This window comes from Danaus plexippus, chromosome 12 (genome assembly GCF_018135715.1).
Source record: "Danaus plexippus chromosome 12, MEX_DaPlex, whole genome shotgun sequence".
Lineage (NCBI taxonomy): Eukaryota > Metazoa > Arthropoda > Insecta > Lepidoptera > Nymphalidae > Danaus > Danaus plexippus.
The window spans coordinates 2,205,617-2,233,426 of record NC_083545.1 but is presented as its reverse complement, the minus strand read 5'-3'; the positions used below and the strand labels follow the sequence as shown (position 1 = coordinate 2,233,426).

The following is a 27,810-nucleotide window of genomic DNA, read 5'->3' as shown; positions in this document are numbered from 1 at the left end:
GTTATTGGATTAATCTCTTTTGTATTATTATGCTATAAGTTTGCATTAATGTCATGAACAATATTCGGTTGATATAGTACCTATACTAAATAGTAAATACTATGTAATGTCAAATAGTTTATACCTTAGATTAATGTCAATTGTCAAAATCCTGTCCTAGGAACAAAAAACCGCGTTAAATCAATTTCTCGCAACTCTATTTAATAAAATAAACAGTGTTTTAAACGTCTCAAGAATTTTAAGAGAGAAATTTATAAATTAAGTAAAGTAATGTTGTAATTGCAATTAATCATGGAAGAAGATCTCAATCGTAAAAAGAAGAAGGCGACAAACAGTGGCGACAGACGAGCTTTAGCAAAAGCTTGTTCTGATTTAGCAAACTTTTATTTTTCTCAAGCTCGATATAATGACGCTCTTGACGAGTTTAAAAATGAAGCCGGGACATGGAAAGAGCTTGGTCGAACTCTGGAATGGGGTACATGTAACCGGATGATGGGCGAAGTGTTCACACTCATGGGAGAGTTCGACAAAGCTCTTAAGTATGAAGAGCGGCACTTAGGTAATATCTATGAGTTAGTTTTGTGGTTGTGTATAATAGATCTATAATATTTATGTTACCATAAATCATTTATTTTATTTATTATATAGAAATGTTCAATAATATGTTTTAAATGTATACAAATAGTATATGAATTCAAAAATTTGTTGACATGTGTTAAAAATACTTATTTCCAGTTGTAGCAAGAGATTTGAATAATTTAGTAGAAGAACAAAGGGCTATGGCTACATTAGGCAGAATATATCTTTTGAAGGGACAAAGTTCTACAGACAATGGTGAAACTAAAAATCTATTAACTGAAGCAGAGAAGGCCTTTATGAAAAGTCTAGTGCTGTGTCAAAAGTATGATTTTTAAGTTGCACAAATATACAATATACTGAAATTCAATATAATTAATAGTTAAAAATTTCAGACTAAATGGAAAAATATCCGAGGCAGAACTTATGGATATGAGGGCACGACTCCTTCTCAACATAGGTGTTGTTCAAGAACACTTGGGATATCTTGACAAAGCTATCGATTTTATACAAAAAGCCACATCTATTTCTGCTAAAAATGATTTGTATGAAGTTTTACATAAATGTTATACAACGGAATCATTGCTTTATTCAAATAAAAAGAAAGACTTTCATAAAGCTTTGAACTGTTTGAATAAAGCTTTAACTGTGGCAGGTAGACTTGATAATGAGGTATGATTTAGAAGCAAACTATTCTTTCTTTTATTTACATTTTTATGACCTATCTTTCTTCATTAGTACACACTACTCTTGAATTTGTTATAGCCAATCAAACAGTCATTTTTCAATATAATATTCACATTATGCCTACTGTTTTTGTATTGACCATTTGTAAAAATAAACAGTTCATAGCAATATGAATGAGAAGTTTTTACATTTAACATATAATATGCAATTACATTTTAGATTTTAAAGAAGTGTGAAACTCTGTCAGCTAAAGCTGATATTTTGTGTCAGATGTCAGACTATCAGAGCGCTAAACAGGTTCTGATGAAGGCCTGGAAATTGAAAACTCCTGATGAAGAGGAGAGAAACAATATTGAGAGTAATCTTAAAGTTGGTAAGTATTTTGTTGTATGTAAGTGGTGATTATTGATCTTATTGAAAATGACTTTTTTGTGACAACCTGATTTTGTTACTAATGAGCTGTGACATTGGAAGCAGTTTTTTATCCATTACTTATAATAATAAAAAATATATATATTAATTAAGAGTGGCATAGATTACTTCTTATATCCTCTATCCGCCTGTGAAAGTGAAAAAAAATGATAAAGCCATTTCAATAATTAAGCCAGAACAGACAGACAGACAATAATAGAAAAAAAATTTGTTTGCTATTTTTACCATGTATCCATAAGTATATAGAAAAAAGTGGTTTTAAATAAAAGATAAAGATAAAAATCATTTATTTTAAAAGACAAACTTGTGCCATTGCAGTTGTCAAAATGTGTGAAACAGAGGATAAATTGGTATCAACTGATCCTAATGACTATATGACATTGAAAAATTTATATGAGACCATGGGAGATGGTGCCTGCTTTGTACGTAATTACTCATCAGCGGTCAATTACTACCTGAAGTGCCTTGATAATGCTGTTAAGGCAGGGGATGATGGAAAAAGCCTTGTGCCTATTTATGTCAGGTGAGTTAACATTAATATTTTCTATTAAGTTACACAAATAAGCCTCATTTGTGATTATTATGTATTGACTTTTAATTTATTTAGGCACAAAGTTGGTGAACCTTATATTATTTAACATATTTTTTAGCACTAATCACTGTCATTAAAAAAAAAAACCTTCTCTTAATCTATATTGAGCAATACATTTTTGTAATGTCAATAATTGAATTTCAGTATATATCAAACATATAAGGACATGGGAATGTACCAAGAGGCATTGGAATATTATTATAAAGAATATGAAATAATTAAAGACGTCCCAAAGGAGGCTTACACAACTCTGTATAATACTGCAGAAGTATTGTTCAGTGCTAAGAAACCTTATGATGATATCGAAAAAACATGTTTTGATGCAAGAGAAGCTGTGAGTTAAATTTATTATAAGCTTAGAACGCACTTAACAAATTATTAAAGCATTGTATGTAATGGTATATTTATCATGTAGGAATTTTAATTATTATTCTTAGATCTTTTCATGAAACCATATATAATTTGATACAAAATTAGTTAATAAGATATAAACTTTCGTGAGTATTCATTTAAATAAAATTAATATATATATTTAGATTTTCCGTCCGTCCGTGATCACAGTCACAAAGTAACCGAAACATCCCTGATGTGTAGTTTTAAAACAAAAAAACCTACAGTAATTCCTAATGTATTAAGTTTTATTTAAACAAATTAGTTATCTCAAACCGAGCAAAGTTCGAAACGGGACTTTTTTCTTTTATTTAAAAAGACTTAAATTTTTTGCAGGCAAAACAATTAAACAATAAGAAATATGAGATCCGAATTTTGAAGAACCTCTTGAAGTATCAAGAGTATTATTTTGAACTTGATAAGATGGAAGAAACAAGATCAGATTTACTTGCATTGGGTGATGATTGTGATGAACTCTCAGATGATGATCAGAGCACCGGTGATGAACCCCAAATAGGTGATGATGTATGCCTAGCAGATCTTACAGGTTTGTAGCCTTTTCGTAAATATTTTGAAATTAGTACAACACAAGTTTTTAATATTTATTACTATAAAGTTTCCTTTTAAAAATTCGTGTCTTATATTTTTTATTATTTTTTAAATATGAATTACTCTTAAAATGGAAATGATTATTTAATCTGTAATGTTCATAATTAAATACTTCCTAATTAACACAAACATTGTTATAAAATTCTCTTCAAAAAGAGTTACATAATTTATAATAATTTTAATTCCTCTCTTCCAGATTTATCAGACACAGATGAAGAGATCGCTGAAACGAATAAGCCTCGCAGGCGTGGCAAAGGTTTCGCTATAAAGAAAAATGCCAAGGGCGAAACCCAGTTACATGTTGTAAGTATTACTATATAGTAAAATATATGATTCTTAAATATAACTATTGAAGACATCATATAAAAATTTACTTTAGCAATATTTCAACACAATACTGACATAACTATAAAATGGGGAATGTTACCTAACTAATGCTCTTCCGGAGATAATTGATAATAACTAAATAACTTACTGAATAAGTAATCGATCATAATATTTAAATTCAATGTTTTTCAGGCGTGTATATCTGGTAACAAAGCACTAGCTGAGCGTCTACTGGCTCAAGGTCACCCTGTGAATGCTCGCGACCACGCGGGCTGGCTGCCGCTCCACGAGGCCGCTATACACGGACATTATGACATAGCTAAAATACTTATAAACAATGGCGCATCCGTCAACGACAGGGGCGGCAGCCAGTGTGACGGTGAGTGACTGGCTGTATTCAGGCTGTCATAGTGTCATGTGGCATTATACAGCGTGTTAAGGCAATATCATGTGATTGTGATAATTGACATTATACAGGATTTTGTTACACAAATTCAAACTAGCCATATGTTGCAAGATCCATCAGTACTTACATCAGATCCATCAGTATTTACTGCTTACCCATTCCATTGTATGTACATATGTGTGTGTACAGTAAATTTATGGTAGCGATATTTTTAGTTATAATATTAATACAAATATACTGCGTAATATCCAATATCATTGACGGGATTTGGTTGGTTTTTATAATATTTAGACTTTCTGGTCCGAAAATATATATTTCTGTATGAAGATATGCCTACTAAAAGAAGAATATTAATACAGTTTTTTTTTTTATTTTGATTTTCATCCGTACAGGTATAACTCCTATCTACGACGCGGCCTGCAATGGCCATCTCGATGTGGTACAGTTATTGCTTGAGAACGGTGCACTACCCTCCCTTAAAACAGATTTTGGAGAGACGCCAATGCATGCGCTGCAGAAATGGCGAACTACAACCATCCTGACGAAGGACGAAGAAATTTTGTACACTAATATATGCAATAAAATACACAATTTGTTGGGCAAAACAATGTCGGATCAACCCAGGACTCCTGTTAAATCTATTCAAATAGAATCTCCGCCGAGCACATCGAAAATGTCTTATAGCACCAAACAATTAGATTCTCCTGCACTCAAAAGACGTAATATCATTGACGATTTAACTGACGACGATGACTATTCGAATACAAGAAACCAAACAGCTTTTCCATCCGACTCTAATACATCCGACGACGATACACATAAAGACAAAGAAAGGAAAAAGACTAAACGGTCGGGGGTAAAGGAATATAAAAACGCTATATCCGCGTTAAGAAATAGAAGCTTCGATCTGCCAGATGTCGACTTAAGACCGTCCAAACCAAAACCGGCGCTATTACGACCGAGCGAGGTCGACGACGACTGGTTGGAAGACGACTTGGGAGTTAATAGGACTAAGAAACGCAAGCTCAGTGATCCAATGACGACCTTGCCTAAGAGATCATATAACGACATAAAAACTAGCATTGACCTCTTAAATGACATCGAAACACTACCAAAGGACAGTCCCAAAAAGAAAACACGTGTTAGTGACATTGAAATAAGTGATAACAGTTCTGATTCACACCCGTGCCTAGCTAACGTGAGTGATAAGAACGAACCGTTGAGAAATATATCAAGGGAGCTCAACGAAACTAGATCGAAAGACAGCAGAGATGGTATGAGAAGAAGGTGGAAAAGACAAAGCACTTTATTGAGAGCTGGTTTCCAGAGAAAGAAGTCCACCGATCTATCTAGCAATAGCAGCAGTGACAATGAAACAAATAAACACGAAACGACAATATTCTCCAGAAAAACACACAATGAGAACGTTAATTACACGAATTGTAGGGAAAATCCTAAAATTGTCCAAAATATGAACCCAAATGTAATCCTGCCAATGAATGTGATACAACCGATAAGTATCATGCAATCGAAGAATGGAAAGGCCATGCAAACACAGATTCTACCACCAGCCGCTGTGAAAGTTAAAATTGAAGATAAAACTTTATTAATATCATTGAAATTGGATAAAATTAATAATTTGACAATCAGCTGGCTGGTGGAAGAAGTTAAATCCAGATATTACAAGTGAGTAGATTAATAAAAATAACATATTATCCTGTAATAGTGTTGAATATTTAACATATATTCATTTAAAGATTTCTTGGTATTTCCTAAGGTTTTTCATATTTGTTTTCAGACTGACAGGAATTCGTCCCATATTCAATCTGATGACGTCAGACGGCGCCATATTGTCTGAAGATGACCCTCTAAGCCTTGTCCTATCAACCCCGGAATTGCAAACATGTATGACAACATTCAAAGCCTCGCCGGCGGAAGAAAGATACTTGGAGTGCTGTGACGCTCTGGATATAAGTATGTGTTAAAATTTTATTATAATTAGTAACTATTTTTCCTACAAAACATTCGGTCAAGTAACTTTCTGTATATGGAATTGTCCAAATGATTATACAAAATTGCCCAAACAATATTTCAAAAGTATCTTATATTCTGATGCTATTTCAAAAATATATATATATATTTTTTTTTCTATTATGGCTAAAATAATGAATTCATAAATTTGTATGTGTATATTTTTTACATAAAACACAAAGCTGGGTCGGATAAAATTTGATCACTGAGCATCAACAATCCCTTTTGTACAAAATTTTCTCAGTATGAGGAATAAACTACTAGCGCTGTCCAATTATATAAACTAAGGATCCCAAAAACAAATCTTTACATATATATAGATATTTTTGATCTATAATTATCAGTGATAAAAATATACATTTCTATTGTAGGTCCATCCGAAGAAATTCAGCAAGTTGTAGGAAGAAGCCATACAACAAGAAGATTAGCCCTAGGACCTTCAACCCTTCCATCAACACAAATACGACCACTCTTCAGAGCGCTAACACATCAGACACATTTAACAGCTATTATGATATCAGATAATAATATAGAAGATGAGGGCATGAAGTACTTAGCTGATTGTATATGTACATTAAAGCATTTGACGGTCTTGGATCTGAGTAAAAATAAAATAACTGGCGAAGGTGTAAAATTTTTAGCAAATGCCTTCGAAAAAGCCAGGAATACCTGCCAATCGTTGGAAAACATAGACTTATCTGATAATCCTATATCGGATGAAGGTTTTAAAGCAATAGTAAATCTGAGTAGACATGTTAAATTAAGAATTTTGAAATTGAATGACTGTGGTATAACATATAATATTGGTAATGAAGTCACAAAATCAGATATGAATTTCGACATGTTAGAAACATTACATATTAGTAATAATTGGATCAAGCAGAGATTAGTGAATTGTTTAATGTCACTTCTTAATTTTAATGTATTGTCCGATCTGGAGTTGGATAACATTGGCTGCGAGGGTAGCGTAGTTGGGTGTATAGCACATTTTATGGGCAATGCCAAGGATTTGAAGATACGAAGATTCAGCCTATCCGACTGTAACTTAACTGATGAACAGTTCAAACTAATTTTCAGGTAAATATATTATATTTAAAATTTTAACTAACATACTCTAATGTTATTCTGTCAAAATAACATATTCCTTATGTTTTTAGATGCCTAGGCCGTGCAAGAAATTTGCAAACACTAACATTGAAGAATAATCAAATAACTTTTGTGACATTGAAGAAATTATTACAACGGCAACCAGCGGTGCCACAAATTAATCTTGAGGGTTGCCAGGATATATTTAAATATTCTCCTGACTTGGATTTACAGGTTTGGTTGCCAGCGATCGACTTTGGAAGATGTATTCCCATTATAAACCTTACCCCTGTATGTAAAGCTGACGAAGAAAAGGAAAGTTTAAAATTGTTTTCCAAAATATGGCTGAGTTGTTTCAAAGGCAGAGGAATGATTGAACATGGCAGTTGTGGCCTAATAAAGTTCACGGCCACATGTAATAATATTGATTAATAAAATCAGTTTTTGATATTATAGATTAATAAACTAGACAATAGACAAATACTGAGAAGACGATTAACAAAATATTTGGTTGTGTTAAAATAATACACAGATTACTTTTCACAGTGAATGTCTATGGTTTGTTTGTGTTGTAATATTGTCTATGATGACCAGTGTTCATGAAATATTTTTATATTGTAATATTGATATGTAAATATCTAGTTTTTCTTAACTTTAACCGCCTGTCGATTAGTTTTAACATTTACACTTGTTATTCCAGATCAAGCTTTAAATACAGAATTAACAACAAATGTTTTGTAATAAATATTTTTCAGTGTTTACATATGATATCTTACTTAACCTATTTAAGTGATTGAATTTTGATAATAATATTTGTAAATAATAAAGTTGTAAGATGTGAGTATAATTATTTTTCATTCCCCCTGCTTGTAAATTTAGTTTTAGAATTAAAAAAAAATTAAGCCTATCACTCCTCGTACAAAAAAAATGTGATGGTAGAAAGATGACATTGAAGTCAAGAATGAATAACATATGATATTCTTTAAAATAGTAAAGAAATAGAACGCTATGTACAGAAAGCTAAGGCTACCAATATTTTTACATTTTCAGTGGTCAATCCATATTATTCTCTGGTGGCAACACTTATAGATATATCCTAAGCCGACGGGTCTTCATTAAGGTCATTTTATTAATAGAGAGAGTTGTATTTTTTTTATACTACACGGTTATTTTTGGATAGTGAGTTAACAAACATTTTATTTATGATTTTTCAATTTTCATGGAAGTTGTGGGGAATAATATAAATTTTTTTAATGTAAAAAGTAAGAAATTAAAAATTTACTTGGCTAAGTTTTAAAAAATGTAGTTTAAATTAAAATAAAAACTATAAAGCCAAGATAATATTAAAGAATATTATGTATACGTCAAATAGCGATTGAGATTTTGACACATTCAAACAAGATCAAAACACAGATGACGCTAGTAACATTGTGTTGCTATTTGTTAGATGTTAATTTTGTTTGAAAATTGTGCAGGAGGGTGTGCTGTAATAGGACGCTATTGTGTACTTCATTTTTCAATTGAAAACTGAATGGTAACTCTATCATTTAGGTTTGTAATAAATAAATAATATAAATATACGGTATCTTGTAAAATATGAGTTGTGTTTAGTGCTAATTTAATATTTCTAAAGGTGTTTCAATATCTGGCATGACGACGACTTCAACAGTGGCTGTAAGTTTTGTTTTTATTACGTATTTAGCATTATTATTTTATTTTATATCTTAAGTGTTGGATAAATTTTGAATATATATATTATGCAATTATATTAACATGCTTTGCAATTTCAGTAAACTAAGAATTTTGTTATTTAATTCTTTGAATTATGAAATGACGAAACTGTATAATAATATAGTATATTATTTTTATGGAACTCGTGAACTATTTATTTTTAAAAAGACTTATGTATTCTATCTTTCTTAATGTACGTTTTTCTTGTAATAATTCTAAATGCAGCACTCCGCAGGATTGATAGTTTCAATTTTAATCCTTCAAGAAGCTTTTAGACTTTTTTCAAATATTATTTAATATTAATAGAACAATATTATTTAATAAAATTTACTCTGGATATAAAAATTATAACAGAAGTGATAGATTGTTTTCTAGATAATGAGTTTATTTGACACACTCTTTTACAAAAAACTTCAACAAAACTTCATGAATTTTATTAATTTTAAAATAATCTTTGACACCTAATCTAGGACTTTTTTTTATTTTTATTAAATACTTAAATTATAGTCCTTTCTTTATTTATTATTAATTTTGCTACTCAGCTGGTAATGACTCAAGTTGTAAGCTTAATACAGTAATTAAGTAAATTTTCTTTCCAATGATAAACAAAAAATCATTTTCTTTCAAATTCTAATCAAAACTTATTTAAAAATGATTATATAGTTGACTATGCAGACATCATTATATAAAAGAAAGGAAAAAAATTGTATTGTAATATACCAAATAAAAGAAAAAAATTGTATACCGAGCACTTCGAACTAGAATACCAAAATTATTGGCATTGTTATTTTTATTTGAATAAATAATTTTTGTACATAAAAAATTTATACAGACAAATGAAAGTGATTTTTCTCTTTAAGTAATATAAAATGATAAATTTCTTTATATCTTTGGCATTCAGTTTCTAGTCATTGACCAACCGGCGCCACATCAGGCGCCATACTGCGACCTTCCCTACTTAATGAATTCGCTTGGACTTGAATTAGTTATTACGAATTTTTGCTGCAAGACGCTCCTCTTCCTGATCTGCATAACAAATAGATAAATTCGATTGTCGGAATCCGATAATGTTGGATTTTAAACATACTATTTACCTATACTCAACTTCAAAAAAAAATTGTGTGTTTATTGAAGTTATTTATAAATAATTTTGTATAAGTAATATTTATAATTCTTGAGAGTTCTATGCCAAATACAAAATTAAGATTTTGTTTTAACACACCTACAATGGAAAAACATTTTGTTTTAAATTAATTTCGTTAAAAAAAATGAAGCTAAGTAAACTTATTTTTAAAATACTTTATACCTACGAAAGAACATTAAACGTTAAATAGTCGATATAAGAAATAAACAGATCGCTTTAAATTTAATTCGTATTTCAAAAATGGAGAGAAATATGTTCCTAAAGTATAAACCTCAAATAGGAAACGACTGCTTCAGGCAAACTTCACCTGTGATATCGCGGTAGCAATCCGTTCTGGAAATAAACGCGAAAATGGCCGACGAACCGGCAAAAGTGGGGCAAGAAAGAATATCTTTCCGTACATATTTATTCACATTTCAAAGCATTTTCACTTTGTACATTTGATTGTTGATAATTTTTATTAATATATTTCGTATATAACCACAGTTTTCTTTTTATATTAGACAAATATTTTTGGCCAGTTTAGAACATAAATAATCCAACAATCAATTAATTACGTATCTTAATTACTTTCTAATCATTTAAGAAGTTTAGTTTGCGATAGGATTATCTTTTTTCGCAAACATGTTCTCGGTAATCACTGATTTTATAATGAAATTATTGTTAAAGCTTGCCATAAAAAAAATAATAATTAAATGACTGACTGTGTATTTATATTCAATTACTTTGAACTGATCGCGGAAGGTGTCAATGGATAGAACGACCATTTAAACTTTGTCTCTTGGACCGTAATGGCTGGATATAAATTCAGTGTAAACAAGGGATCTTCTAACAATGGATTGTCAGGAACCATTGATTCACGCAACGGATTTTAAACGATGCATTCATGGAACTGAACGCGTTCCGTTACATCTAGAGGTGTCCGAATCGACTTCATCATGATTCTGTTTCTAATTAAAGCGAAATGATTCAGCGAACTCAGTTTTAATTTGTTTAAAATTGGCATTAAACCTAACTGTATCTTTATTAGCAATGAGTGTAAAATTCCTAATTATAGCTGCGGTTTCTTTATTAAATACGCAGATTTTAGTTAACTTTTATGGTAATAATTTAAAAGTGTTTTATACCCTAATTTGTGATAGTAAAAATGTACCCTATTTTTACGATCACAATGATCTGTTTTCATGATTTTTATCTGTGAATATTAAAATTTGTATTCAATATCACTCTTCAAGGAATGTCCAGTAAAAAGTCATCAAAGTATTTTTTTTTTCATCAAATTTATTTTCATTAGTATGACAAAAACCTCTATTTATTAGAGTTTAAGCGTATTAATAACTTTAAATGTTTCGTTTCTAAATTGGGTAAACGGGTTAAGTAACTGTGACAGTCAGCACGATATAGCTCTTCGAGTTTCCATTCATTCGTTAAAAATCCTAAAATATAACAAAGCAACGACCGGAAAACTGAATGGTTTTATTCTAGGAGTCATCTATTATGCATATACCGGTATCCAATCACAGGCGCAATCCCTAAACGAAAATCGTTACCTTCCTAAAAGTGGAACGGGAGAAACGAATGACAAAATTAAACCACATCACACGCCATGCAAAAACTGCTATTATTAAAAGGGACGGAGTTAAAACTTTTGCTTTAACGTCCGTATATTAACGAGAGTTAGGCGTCGTTCTATTTCTGTGTGTTTAAGTTTCTTTTCGTGGGCATAAAACGCAAGGATGATTCAGTGTATTTAGATGAGTTATTCTACAATTATAATAAGCCGTACGACTTGTAATCCCACGCTTGGCGTGGGTGGACGCTAGACGCGTCCTCTCTGGGTGTAATTCTTATCTTATCACCAGTTTTTATTTTTTTTTATATTTATTTTTACACAGCTCTATCTACAATATAATGTTTACGTCACTAGCGTTCTATTTAGTTAATTCATTTGAGATGTGATATATGTATTTATTTTTTTTTGTTCCTTTATTGATGATCATCGATGTCTGAGCCAGATATTAATTCACATATGCAAATCACATTTAATGTATTTTAACACGGCGTTATGAGCATCGCGTGTGTTAGAAAAAAAGTAGTTTGATTACAATTATTGCACTGCAGTCCTAAATATTTTCCATTGCAAGTTTATCAATAATTCGCATAATGCAATGTTATTGTTAAAGGCTTTTTTTACATCATTTCCTCATACAATATTTTTCTTATAATAAATCTATTAGTATATTTTGGTTTTCATATTTGAGTTACAACTATGAGTCAGACGTGATAGTGTCCTCTGTGTTGGATATTGCGATATATTTGACTCGCTTCTTTTGAGTACATCAATTTAATCAAATTTGTATTACCCTTTGTGTCGAATCTGTACGATAGTCTTAACTGCTGAATAGTAGTAAATGTAAAATTGTTATTCTAAGGTATAAGATACGACTTCTAAGTTTTTAATTCTACGTTAACAAATAAAACAGACTCTCATACATAAACGCGAATAAAAAAACATGTATTTGATATATATGTTACCAATTTATATTTTTATTAAGCCCTAATGACTTTTCTGTTACAAATACAGTGGAACTCAATTAGATATAAAATATTGTTGTGATACGCCTCCAACTTTATATTGCACGCGTAAAGTTAGTGGGATTGTTAAGTCTACAAAAGTGCAATTCAACGGTATCATAAATAACTTTTATATTAAATATATTTTTTTAATCTTCAATAGTGAATTAAATACTGTTAGAAAAATTCCTTTGTTCAGATCTTTTCTTTGTTATGATATTTTTATTTTGAAATGGCGTCACTAATATTAATTTGTAATTACTTTGTATCGGGGGTTTAAATAGCCTCAATACTAATAGTATCTATGTTTTACATGTCATTATTGATATATTTAGTTTTAGGAAAGAAAAAAACATTTATTTTTATTTTAATCCTTAGAAATATTATTCCTTAATCTGTCATCTCACAGCTAATTGAAATATATATATAGTTTAAATATCTGGCCCGCTGTATTATATGTATGTAAGATACTGTTTTTATTTAGAACGCCTAAAAGTGTTAACGTGTATTATATATTTTTAAATTTAATCACCAGAAAGTTTTGACGTAGTCTATTTTTACGCACCCATTATTCAAATTTCGCCGTTAGAAATTCAAGTTAATTGGCATAACTATTATAACTGCACTAGTTTAACCGAATTACACATCACGCCGAATTTACATACAGAGTGATGAAAATGACACTCTCCTTCATAAATGCAAATTCAGTGACATTGACAGTTAAATATCGATTTTGTATTAAAAAGAAATTATGAAGATTAATCGATACTTGTTGTACATTTTAACACTTAAGTAACGACAACGAAAAAATAAATAAAACTCGCGAAAATCTTAGATCTCATTAAAAATAATTATTAAATTTATTTAATGAGATCTAAGATTTTCGCGAGTATTCATTTAAATGAAACTAGTATTATTCGCATTTACTACGCGGATTTTATTATTTAAAAACTACATAATCCCGACGTTTCGGTTACTTTGCAGCAAAATTAATAAATAAATCCGAATAATACTAGTTTCATTTAATTAAATTTATCTGTTAAGTAGTTTAAAAAAATGGATTTCGAACATATTTTAGATCACAAATGGCGGCAAATCATAGCAAGTTTTTTAAAGTAAAATATTATAAAGTGAGTATTAATTAATTATTATAATTATTCGTTATATTTTGTTAGATATAATTGTCCTATTTTCTAAAGTAATTGTGCCAACGATCAGAGAGTAAAAATTTACATCGCATTCTAGGTCAATAAGTCAACTTTTAGTGCCTTCTTGAGTTAACCTAGTTTTTACCTCAGTCTTTGTAAACTTGCATTGGTTTTAATTATACCGAGAATTAAGATAGCTAATGAAAATATATCTTTGAAGGTTCGTTGATATACGAAAGGTATTTGTTACAAAAATTCTTTTTTAATACAGAACCTAAAACTGGCTTTTGTTGTGTTACCGTAAATGTCACATTATTTCAAATTTGTATAATATTCTGACTCGGAGTTAATTGTATGAAATTCAAAATTTCATTTATTTCATTACGAAGAAATACTAGTTAGTTCCAAAATGTTTAACAAATTTAAAATCGGTTATAAAATCCTAAACGGTTCCGACATATAACTGTATAAGAATCTTATTTTTCTCGTTTTCTAAACTGTCATCGAAAAATTAAAGCTATTCTTTTTAATTCTATAAAACAGTTTAAATATTCACATGGTCTGTAATTCGTCAAATTAAATTTCCTCTCTGAATATAATTCCACGTATTGTCCTCGGATGCCCGAAATGAAAATGTCAAATTCAGGCCGAGAGAGAAAATTTTCCATCGAACCTTATCGAGTAAAGTTAAAACATAAATATACAATGTTTATGTATTATTAAAATTTTCTTTCGAAGTACTTATACTTTATAGGAATAACTTTTATTTCTTGTAAATAAATTCAAAGATAGAAAAAAGAACTTACAGTGAAGTTAATGAGTACTGTTGTCTTAAATTGTCTTTGTTTTTGGCGCAAATGAATATCTCGTCTGCTGTCTCAGTCTAGACGGACCTGTTTATATTCATTGAAATGTATTAAATTGCACTAAAATCATAGTATAATTATTGTCCATTTAAATTCAATATTCTTGATTTTGTCATTCATTCATTTTCTTATATTCGTAATATCTGCAAAAATATCCGCTTTACCAAATATCTGCATCGTCAGTATATCAGTTTGAACTACACGAAAAAATTAAAAGTTTTCTTTAAATATATAAATTATTTGCAGGACTGTAACATTCTTGTCGTCTTTTTATGGGTTTATGTAAAATGATAATCAAATAAATTTTATGGTATCTTTTGCTAAGACATTTTTATTAACAAACTTGCCCCAGTTCACCGTTCAATGGATGAGGGTATACTTAATATTGAAAAAGAATGCCAATAGAGTCAGGTGGGTAGTTTTTCGTCGCTGACTAGGTCAAAAGCTTAGAGCACCAACTTCTAGTTTCATCTCAACCTCTTACTTAAGCTCATACCAACAAAGGGTCCACTGTATCCTTCGCTACTGGACTTGTTAAACATTTCGTGTCCTAAATGTATACCGTATACACAATGTATTGTGTGTATACTATGAGCGTCTGGGAATTCATCCAGTCGGTGATGTTTCGCAAAATAACATGTAATTTTCTTAAATCATGTCTCTCGATTCTCGAACACAATGTCTCTTGCATTGTATTTTTCCTTCCATTGTCTCAATGGTATCGGTATCGCTTATGATTTTGCTCAGATGGTGTGAATTGTTAATTTCGTACATCGGACCGGTGCGTCCTCTTTCGGTTTATTGATTTTTGTTATTTGCATCCCGTCTGCAGTCTGTATCTGTAGCTATTGTTACAAACGCATATTCCTTTCTATGTTTACATAACAAATATATTGTCTGCTCTGTAATGTATATATGTAACCGCTTTCATTAACAGCAATTATTTAATATGTTATAAGTTGGATATAATTGAGGTCCTAAATTCATTAGGGTTTCCATAAACTATCTATTATTAATGTATGTCGTAATAGAAGTGCTATTTCGAAAGCTACCTGCGATACCTTCCACTTGTCTGGAAATAGTTGTTCACGTGTCGTATTTGGGTCGCGTTCGTTCCATATATAATTATCTCTGCTGATGCGACGTTTATAACCAATAAAATATATGTATGGGGTTTGTTTTATGTTGTTATTGATATAACGTTATTTATATCTCCAATTAATTTTAATAACCGTGATAAGGGATTTTTATCTAATACTTTTTTTGTTTTAATTTTTAAGCCGTGACATTATTCATATATTGATTTTATCAATGTCTAAAAAGAATTGTACTTAAAAAATTTACGTACAAATATAGCTATATAAAAATGTTAAATTAATTTTATCACTTATTGAATACTTAATTATTACATTGTTTTTATTATGATAACCTCAATCTAATTAGTTAAATTTACAAGATCACTAGCATGGAAGCATTTCCACAAAATTTTGTCACGCTCTCTTTGAGTCCCTCACGGAGCGGAGCCTTTGAAGACATCACCTCATGTCTTAAATAAATTTTGTAATTACCAGCAAACATTAATACGTAATTGAGATGCGAATTACATTGATCCCACAGATGATGTCAGAATATCCTGTTAAAATAATATAAGTTGGAGTCAATAATTATTGCATAAGCTTCTATAAAATTATGAAACATTTGGTACAAATAAATTATCTGTCTCCGTAGAGCATTTAAAAGTCTGTATATAATTGGTAATAATGGGAATGCTTTAGCGAAATCGTCACGGGCAATTATCTTATATATCTTGCCTTTTGAACGATCTGAGTGAATAATGATGTCATTTATATTAGTCGTCAGCTCTCGTTTTTAGGTTAAGGGACGGCAGGTTGGTCACTTTGCTATATTAAGCCTTGACTTATATTACAAACTGATATACTTTATATATTTTTTGTTCTAGAATAATATTATCAAAGATGCCTGCCATTTATTCACCATGACATATTGGCGTCATTTTCGGCTGTAACAGGATACATAGTGCTTTGAAATCCATCGATATTAATTAAAATTTTGACAGCAGTCGATAAATGAATCAAAGACCAATTGCTTATAATACAAATCTATGATAATTAGAAATTAACATAAAACTCCCGAAATATATACTAAATAGGTAAATTGTTTTTAACACAGCAAAATTTATTTAGGTACTTAAGTGTGTTGGAAGTTTAAACAACTTCTGAAATTAAGTAAATCATTTTGCCTCAATATTCCATACTATGTTTGACCTTAAAAATTTCATATAAGCATCATTATCTTTTCAGAAATAAATAGTTATTAATATTAATATAATTGTCAATGATTTGCGTAAGAAAACTAAAGACAATGTCCATCAACTTTCGTACTGTCACGGTGATAACTGGTTTTTAAACTGTGAAAAACAAGAAGCCACTAAACTTGTGATATTGTAAAGGAGACCTTACATATAAACATATGGTGAATGTGAATGTTTTAGTACCATTTGGTATATGACGTTACGTAATTGCATTACACATCTGCTGGTATAAGCGTCTGAATGCATTCTTGAGGGAGCCTCTGAGCACGTGCTGTTGTATGCCTTTCTAAAGTTCAGCGTGTTTGTAGTACCAAAGTGGGCTTCTTTAATATTAGGTAAAATCAAGTTTTTGTATTTAGTGAAAGCTTGTAAACGCTTTCTGTATAATTCAGCAGGTTTTTATTTAGTTGGAGTGTTTTCACTCAAATTATAGTTTTGTTTGAATTATAAATGAAAATATTCTCTTGATAAATTATTGTTTGATATCTTTAAGAGCAAATACTAAAAAAAAATTGTTAGTTTTTAAATATTCTATAGTTCTTCAAAAATTCTTTTTCTAGAAACTTCTTTTTCTCCCATTTAAACTTTGTTACATTTTGCTCTAAATCTATTCATTTAACAATAATAACTCGTATTAATTAATTATTATTAATAGCAGAATGTTGCGATATTTGACAAATGTTCTCTGGAATCTGTTGTTATGAAAATGTTTTTTATTCTTATAATAATAATAATTTAAAATATTAAATATACGAAAATTTAATTCAAAATTACGTCCTTCGCCGATACTTAATTATAAAGTAATTTAATTTTTTTTTTATTCAATTACATTAATTTAATACAAATTTTTCTATTAAATTAAAAATCCTAGCCAATGTTGATTGCCACATGGTGCTGAGAACATTACTGCTAGTAATTTACTAGCAACACCGAACGCACACTGATTGGTAATAAATCTTCCTATTCGGACGTTTGCTTACGAAGCGTCACTGTGTCTCAAAATACAAATAAATGCAAATGGCACAATTCGGCACGTTTGTGGCTTTCGGGCGTGGCACTCGTATATTTTTATAGCCACTTTGATGCAAGTTAAGTCCGACTTTCGCTAAGTTCTTCCCATTTCCGTATTATATTAAAGTAATTTGGTAGTCGTTTTTTGTTTTATCTTCATTGCTATAATGTTTGAATGTTTGTCTTGTCATGAGATTTTTCATTGAAAAATATATAAGATATACACTTGTCACGTTATTAATTACCGCTTCACTTAATATCTGTCTCCGTCAGGCGCTTTTACCGACGTCTTCATCAGTACCGACGACCTAATCTATTTCACATAGACCATTTTTATATAGATATAAAAATATGTGTTAATATTTTTCCGTTGTCTGTTAAAACATTATATTGCAATCAATGTGAACTGCAAACTCATTTTCCAGTCCAGTAAATCCTTTGTTCACGATATCGGCTGTAAAATTTTTAAAGTGTGTTTATTAATGGAACAATAAATAACGAGGCATCCCTTACAAATTGACATTTAACAACATATATACATACATGGTTTTGTGTTCTTTTACAATTATATATAGATTTTATTTATCAGCAAGAAGTTAAAACAGGTTCTGTTGGTGTAGGTTATATTTTAGTATAAGATATGTTATTTTCTTCTCAGCTCATAATTCCTCCATAACTATCCGACACCGCCCCAACTATTTAGAATGGGAACCACATGTTTCTTAATAACTTGTGTCGTAACAGAATACGTCTTTTTTTGTTTTTGTTTATTTTGGCACGAGTCAGTAGATTAAGAAAGAGATCATCTATTTAACATTCATCATAATATAGAGCGTTCAGTCAATTGTGCGGTCTTCCGTCTTTCAATGTTTAAGAAACCTGTACAGTTTGTGATTCAATATACCAGACGAATACTATGTATGATTCAGTATTCTCAATATTTGGGGCGTTGTCTATGATATTGTCTTACATGTTTGGAACAATCTAATTTCTCTTTCACATTTACATACAAACTGTTGTTATCATATCACTACGATACAAAGCTTATTCGAAGCCTAAAACGATACCCGATGTGAGCGCCCCCTACTGAGTTCCCCCCACCGCCGTCCCCTGATCGCCCCAGACTGATGCAGTCTCCATTCGCATGTCGGAGGATACGTACGTCTCCGTTCTAAAATAAAAGCCACACGCGCTCGAGCTTTGAATATCAAGTTGATAATGAAGTGTTATATATTATTGATAAATTTATATCACCACGTTCTCTAATAAATTGGTGGTGGGTGGTACAGTGGTAGGACATGAAGTTATGTATCTATCGTTAATAAAATCACAGTAACGGTTTGTGCTAATATCGTTTCTTTGGTCAAGTTCGTGATAGTGAATATATCATTTAACGGAAATGTCTTTGGAAATTTAGAATCTCAGTACACGTTTAGGTATGTATTCGAATATATATATATATATATATATATATATTGTATGCAATTATTATTTAAGTTTTGTATAAATGACAATAGGCCATTGTTATAAATATTACGTACCGCTTTGCTTTTATTTAATGTGTTTGTGATACAATAGCAGTATTTTTTATATAATTGGTTTGCAGGTCCATAATGAAGAAACAGGATCTATTAATTAATTGTTTTTAATATATGTTTTAGCTTTTTATGTTATGACGTAAATATTTAATTATCCCGCGATGTCATGGGGGAGTTTCATGGTAGGGTGTAGGGGAGTGAGGTTATACAAGGGTTGCAGTGTTGTATGGCACTCTGCAACAATAGAGGGATTTCCAAGAGAATTTACTCAGACAGTCATTTAGCAGATTCCTGTTACGATGATATGATTTCAGCTCTAGTGTCATCATATCATTTGAGGTTACATTTTGTCCGTTTTAAGATATCACGGGGTTATTGACTTAATGGATTCGTATGCATCTTACATCATGTTTGTACAAGTTGCGACCATTGTTATCAGGACTAACCTAAACAAATAAACGCTAGGAATATATAAAAATACACTGCAATGTTCACTTCGTTTGATTATTTTAATGTCACTGAAGATCATTAATATATAAATTCTTGAATATATATATTTTTTAAGTAAAAGTAATCAATTTCTATATAAAATTGTCATATCGAGTATAGATTACTCGAAACGAATTATCGTGTTAGTATAAAATGATTTTAGTTGTCCAAATTATCTGACTTCGATAACAATTTACATTTGTATATTGCGATGTAAATAATAATCACACTAATTAAGATTCTGTTATTTCGTAATAATATTTAATGACGTAGTAAATGTATCTATATTTGTGTGAACCGGTAATTTGTACTTTTATCGTATAAACATGTTCTGTCTAATGTTCATTTGGTTTAGTGATGTGCAGTGGATCGTTTTAACCAGTAATGGTAAGACGCTGATTTTGAGTCTACCGTTTATTTATTTATGTTTACGCATAAAAAAAAAATACTTTTAGAAGTTTTTCGACATGCCCTGATTTAATAAATTCGTTATCTTTATTAATTGATTTATTATTTTTGAAATTTTATGCAAAATAAAAACTATCAACTTAGTATTTTTTTTTACTGAACTTGATTTAACCTTTTTTGTTGCAACATGAACCTCTAAAACCCTCCCAGAATTTATAGAGATCGAAGGCAACAAACGGACGGATAGATAGAAAAATATTGACGGAAGAAATAATAACTTATTACCCAACTTATTTATCATTCTCATGCGACAAAACAACGTTCATAGAAAAATGAGAATCTAAATTTAATTTAAATTATATATAAGTATATTCTCGATATTTTTTTTCTGATCATGATGTATAGCGCCGATAAAATCAAAGGATCTACTTGTGAATATTGTCGCTGGTAGTTCACCACGACATAGACACCTCAATGCGATATTGGATTCCATTGCAGGAAATGTATTGCGGAAACTTTTAAAGGCTTCATCTTGTTTGATTTAGTTACATTACAACTTCAATAATCACGACACATTGACTTGTTATTCAAATTTCATAGTGACATTTTCACACTTCGTCAGTCTTATGAACTATATATACATAAATATTATACATTTATATCTTGTATAAACAAATTGTTTGACCTCATTTAACACTGAGGTACCTACAGACAGTATCATAATTAAAATTAAATCCACATTGTATAACGAACACGGGGATGGTATTACATTTAAAATATATATGCCAGTGATATTAATTAAGAATATGTGAGGAATGTTTGTCGGTTTGTTATGAAATAACTAGTGTACTGAATTTTATGTAGCTACGGTGAAACTTCAAGGCAGGCGTTATATATACTCTATTATAAAGACATCACTGTTTGTTTTATAAATATGAAGTTTTATTATATTTAGTTTCGTCCATTTTATTGATAGTTGTTAGTTGAGGTCATTGTGCTTTTAAATAATGACTCATTGATCGAACGAGTTAACACAAACAAAAATTAGTTCACCGTTCCAAATCAAAACATTCATTCAACGGTACTTTAATATTTTAAGTTTATCATATATATAATTTCTCGTATGATAAGTTCTTAGATTTATGTTATTTACTTAATAAAAATGCATATAAACTCATGTTTTATTCAAGGCGTATCTTGTCTTAAGCATATTTGGCATTTCTAATTACTTTAGAGATATGAGCATCAAACAATCGGATCAAAGGTCAATGACCCCTACATGCCGTTGAACATTTCTGTCATTAATATTTATAAGTTACATAGGATACTTGCCACTTAACGGATTAAGACTCACGACTGAATAATTTATTTAATATGATTATTTTCATCAAATTATCTTCTAACACAATCATGATTTGATTCGTTCGTTCTTTCGTTAAATTAATGCTCTTATATTTATTAATAACATTAGATGTTTGTAAAACATTTTCAAATGCTCTTCACAATATACTAAGCATTTGTTTCATTGTCGCCGTTTCCTCTGTCGCATCAATTTTATATGGTAATGAATGGAGATGTTTCACGCAATTCTCAGGCTAGCATCTTAATCATTTCGCGTTCTTGCGTCTATGCAAAGTCGACTTATTATTTACACACGAGGAATCCAGACAGATCGATCTTATAACGTTAACCATATTATTTAAATATTAATTGTTTGATACACTTAAATCAATGTAGCGTAGTATTTATTTTTTATTATTTTTAATCATCGTAAATTCAAATGTCATACACGTTATGTTGAGCGTATGAGCGTCTTTACTGATAAGTGCCTTGTTGTGAGGTCGTCTACAAACCTGCCCTTTCTCGTATTTCATTCAAAGAGCCATTGTCGAAATCAAAACGAGTATTGTCAAGTCAGTTGTCAGTCAATTGCGAAACGCGTTTCCAAGAACCACGCTGACCCTGTGCACGCAGTATGCATATATAATCTTGACATTAATACCAACCGACAATAAGCCTATCAGACTAGATTTAAATTACTATGTATTCATATTTTAACTTCCAATTTCAAAAAAGTGTAGGCCATGATCTAAAATATCTATTAAACAGTTTGAAAATTAATATGAAATAAATTTGTACTATTTTTTTCCAAACTCTCAATTCGTCATCAATTATTTTCCTTGCCTTTTAATAACGTTGTCTATTATAAATCGCTTTTCATCCTTAAGCCTTTATGTTTATGTATCATTGTCTGCTATTTTCAACCGTGTGTAGGGTTTTTTTATTTTTCATTTCCGAGTCATATGTAATTTCTAAGAGTATTTAGACACCACAGGCTGGAACAGGCTACATCAAGCCTTGGGGTCTAAATAGCCCAAAAAAAAGAAATGCTGGTGCAGAGGGCAAGGAGAAACCACTGCAACTATCTCTTCCCATGAAAGTCATCATGTATCACGGATCTCTGATACGTGATGACCACGACGAGTCTGCAAAGACTCTTGCGTTCATAAATAAAAAACAAATACATAATATATTAAGAGTGATTGTCGAAAATGTCTATGGGTCAGTGTCCTACAGAACTCTAAGAAGTTCTGTTTGTGTCGAAACAAAACATTGTTTATAGCATTACCATAGAATACAGTGAACTTTGTTCTTTTTGGATTTTGTTAAAAGTACGGTGCCATTAAAGCCGCTCCTATATGACTAAAACACGATAATAAGAATGTTTCTCGAGAACGCTTTCACTACATCGAATAAGTCGACCCAAAATCAGAGGTCGACCCAAGCCTCCGTTGTTGATGTGCTGTCGATTGATTTGGTACACATCATTAGGTATAATGTAACGTCACTTGTAGGCTCTACCAAGCTTGCATCGATAAAATGTCTTGGAATTTATCATAAATAGCTCTGTGCCGCAGGTTTACTTGTTACGGTTGTCAATCAATATTTCGATTAAAGGAACATCTATCTGTTTTTCTAATATTAGATCCAAATGGCTGAAATTTTTTTGCAGTTTTTCTAAAATAACAACAAACCTGCATACATTTCTTAAAACTTAACATCAATGCAAATGTAAAGATGTATCGCACACGAATATTTATCAAAAATTCGGTCCACTTTTCCATTCAATCAACTTATTGAACAAGAGATATAAACTTAATATTGTTAATAATTTAGAAAGGTTTGTGTGAATATACAGTGTTATAATGGGGCAGTTGATATAAAAGACATTTCGATGCCACCAATCTGATTTGGGTCAACGAGAAGCAATAACAACCAGTAACGACACAGTGATGAGATATAACCGATACAGAATATGTACGAGCTTAAAAATGACTAACGCTAAGTCGACTCACCGCACTTATATATAATGTACATTTATTAAGTCTGCTTAAGATGCAGTCGGAACGGAAGCATCGTTTCCTATTTGTGGTGCGATGACAGATTACTGTCATTTAAACGCTTGATAGTGATGGCTTTAGGAAATGCAAAACAATTACAAGACGTTTCAAAATTGAAGGTGAAGTTCTAAATATAATAATCATAATGGTTGCGACATTCTTTTGTCATCGTATTGTATATAAAAAAAAAAAATTAGTGTTTAAAGATTACAGAGGATCAATATCATTCACATACATATATTGGCATTATCATAATTTTGTCGTAACAAGATAACATGACAATGCAGCTATTTTTAAACTGCGGTATGGATTTGACGTTTCATTTCATTTTTCCTTTATCTGTCAGTCATTGTTATAACGACGTTTTAAGTTCTAAATAAAAATCCAGTAATAAAAATAAAATTTATATTTGTTAAGTGATCTTAATTTTTCATTACTTATAGTGGTTCTTATGATTGTTACAAAGTTCATTGATTGTCAGACAAAACTATGTAAATATATACGACTCCATGGCAGACATTTTTATGTAGTTTTCTTTTGTGGCTTGCCAGCATTTTAGGCAACGTGTTGATAGAAATTGGATTACTATTTTTTTAACTACTAAAGACGAATTGAGTTCTTGTTTAAATTTTTTTTTGCCTAATAATATTAGTATTGAGCCTTTAGATGTTATTAAATACATTAAACACAGCTTATCAGGTGTCAAACATTAATATAGACCTTTTATCAGCACATTTCAACCTTGGTCCCGGTCGGTTGACCTATGGCGTGCCGCTTAGATTTTAGTTTAATATAATTTAGCGATATAATCAAATTACCCATTAAGTAACATTAAAGGTTAAGGTCGTTCGTAATTAGACTTTTTTAATAATATTTGGTTACATTGAATGTCATAAATGTTTTCGTAAATACAAATATTGGGCCCGCCCATTTCTTTCTTGACTAGAATGAGGTCATTGACATCATGTGTCACGATTATTATCGACGTGTGCAACGGTTATACATAGGAACATATTTCTTTAGTTCACAATAATTACATTTTTTATATATAGACGCGAAATAAAATCTATTCATCGTCTTAAATCTATCTTAAACAGTAAATCTAAACCTTTTTTTTAGTATTTTTACATTGGTATCATAAATAGGTATACCATATTTGATTTTCAAATTTTTAATTTACGTTCATGACACAAGAAATCTAGTAGTTTATCGTTTTACCATACGATTATAGAACCTCAGAAATAGGCAATACTGTTACTCTTTACGTAGAATTAAAACTATATTAGGTACATCATTATAACAGATTAAACGTTATCCGTGTCGAGATTCGAGCCAGGGGCGTACAGTTTAGTTCAATTAACGCTCCAGACACACCCATTACTTAATACAGAACATCATCGACGTAATAAATTGGAACTACTCTGCCATTTGTAAAACAATACATGTACCTTTATTGTAATCGAATTGTTATATAAACGGCTTGTGACTTAATACACGTTGTATTCAAAATAATATTTATATTTAATAAATATACATTTAGAAGACCTGTACGTATAAACCCACGATACAGGTGTACGGGCCACACCGACGGATTATTATTAAAATATTTTAAGTATTAAGTAACAATCCTAAACGGATTTCTTTTTCATTTGTATTTTATCCACAGGACAATCACGAACCAGAGAAAATTATGTCTCGTCCTGGTTTACTTAGCGGAGCCGCTCTTTAATAAAGGCCATTGTATATCATGGCCCCCATACTTTTGTTTTTATTTAGATGATGTAACCGAACAGCTGCAGCAAATTAACTGTCGCATACAAAATGCTTCGACAAACATCCTTAAGATCTCGTAGCTCACTTTGTAGGTACTGACTTAATTAAAAGAAGCTACCCATTTTACTACCGGATCTCGGTAATATGAAACTGTTGTTTTAACATCTCATTGTACTCTGTAGGTTTAAAATAGATATGTTACGCTTCAACGCGAAAACGTTACGCTTGACGATGAAACTGGGTGATATTTCAAACGATTTCGGGAGAGACACGTCAAAAACTCGGTCACTTGGACATAATACTTTGGGTCTGATGATTTCAGTTGAGAATGTTTCAATTATCAGCTGTTACTTTCCCGCATTTAAGATTCTAAACGTATTTCGATGTTCCAATAAAATTAAGCTTGGACGTCTTGTCGGAAACGGTGTTAATAAAATTGTCTAAAGTCTAAACGATACCTCAATAAAGACGATAAAGTGGTCCGATGGTGCGCTGACCCCGGCGACTGTTTGGAATATGTCTACTTTTGTATTTAAACGTATCTCAATTTTATTTCTCATTGATCTCTATATTTGTATTTCTTAAAATATTTGTGTGACTTATGTTGATTATTCGAGAGGTACAGCAGATAATGAAAAATGATTGAACCTGATAAACAGTGCGTCTCCGGATAACTCATTAAGAACGGTTCAGGTGTCTTATGAAAGATTGTTAAATTGACATGTTTCTTTTTACATTTCCTTTTATTTATCTTAAATTATGTTATTTTTAAATAAAATTTAAATGTCAAGACATTATAACGTATACATATCGCAAAATCGTTGCGTATCTTCAATGTGGTGGCAAGTGTTACGTAAATTGACATTTATTGAAAATGTGACCGCTATTATTTGCTGTTTTATTACACGTGTTTCAGATTTAAACGTACATATTTCAAAAAAAAACACCTCGATTTAATCACAAAATTATGACATAAAACATAAAAAATAATTTAATGGAAATACATACATTAAGAATAACGTAATTAATGTAAGCAATAATAATTAAGATTTTTTTTGTATTGAAATTGATATTGCTTTTTACAATACATATATAATGTTTTTCTTTACGTAAAATTTACGCAATAGTTACACTCAACGGTTAGGTTATAAACATTTAAATTTTAATGAATTAGTTAGTATAACAGATTACACGAATGTGTTCACATAATGCTAAATATAATTACCAACACCTCTGTGCTATAAGTTTATGTTAAATAAAATTTCCAATTAATATGCTTAATGTACTTAGCTGTTACCTTATACAGCAATTAATAATCGGTGAAAAAAATGCTAAGAAAACATAATGGATTACTGTATAAATTATAACTATTAAGTTGTAGTCCAGACTGTGCTCGTGTGTTTGAAGTTTACTAAAAGATATATTTTGAGTTACGTTGAATAAATTAATCTCTTTAAAATATTAACAGTTCTTTTGTCATTTAAATGATATATCGATTTTTTTTTGGAAAATATTAAACACACAAGCGTTTACATTAATAATATTAGTGGGGGGCTCTCATTGGCTTTTTAATAATCAGAAATATATTAAATCTCAAATCTATTATGGGTAAGTTTATACTTATCAAATAATTTCCGTGGCCACCCCTGCGTGACTGAACTTAGATCGACGACCTTCCATAGTAACGAACCCACGCGCTACCATACTTGGACGTAGCGGGCTTCGACCTTACATATTTATGCATTAATATGTAATGACCCTTTATTTCATCGAAGCAATAGAAATAAAACACCGTGATTTCTTTAATGAATACAAATTAATCTGAACATATTACTGGTGTCGGAATTTAATAGGGATGGTCGCGGACAGCACAATGGCTGTAATTTTATTGCATGGGTCCAGGGGTGATGCGTAATGAAATGCTGTCAAGAGGTTCACAATGCAGCTGGACCCTGGAGGGTTATACGTTTCGATTTAATCACTGTTATTATATAAGAGCGGCCATTAGGTCTGTAGGACAATGAGCAGCTCGGTCCACGAACCGCGACCTGACAGAATTCTCACGTCATTCAAGTCGTTGTTAAAGAGGGTTATTTAGAACGGCGATTGCTGTAATAGTTATTACTAGTTACCGTTCAGATTCGTGTTGAAATAAACGTGTGCAAATCTTACTTGGCTTCGATAGTGTCTGTCGCATTATAAACGTAAACGGATCGTCTATGACCGGCCATTAGTTTAACGTGTATGAAACCTCTTAAG

At 30.8% G+C, this 27,810-nt stretch overlaps 2 protein-coding genes across 5 annotated transcripts in view; both read left to right on the top strand.

Annotated features, from left to right (window-relative positions):
• Positions 1-119: 119 nt before the first annotated feature.
• Positions 120-7,983, top strand: LOC116772471 (tonsoku-like protein). The gene is made up of 13 exons (XM_032664673.2): positions 120-559; positions 736-901; positions 972-1,248; positions 1,483-1,636; positions 2,014-2,218; positions 2,432-2,621; positions 3,014-3,224; positions 3,483-3,589; positions 3,806-3,992; positions 4,412-5,705; positions 5,818-5,993; positions 6,422-7,127; positions 7,208-7,983. The coding sequence occupies exons 1-13, from the start codon at positions 292-294 to the stop codon at positions 7,566-7,568; spliced, it is 4,302 nt and encodes a 1,433-aa protein (XP_032520564.2). The 5' UTR covers positions 120-291; the 3' UTR covers positions 7,569-7,983.
• A 580-nt stretch (positions 7,984-8,563) lies between these two features.
• LOC116772301 (tyrosine-protein kinase Src64B) overlaps positions 8,564-27,810 on the top strand; it is a 47,768-nt gene continuing 28,521 nt past the window's right edge. For 2 of the 4 annotated variants that reach the window (XM_032664424.2, XM_061522240.1), the window contains exon 1: positions 19,090-19,378. The gene's annotated coding sequence lies outside the window, so the exon portion shown is untranslated. Of the gene's footprint in view, positions 8,811-19,089; positions 19,379-27,810 lie in introns of those variants that run through there. The other 2 variants (XM_061522242.1, XM_061522241.1) reach the window with 2 other exon arrangements.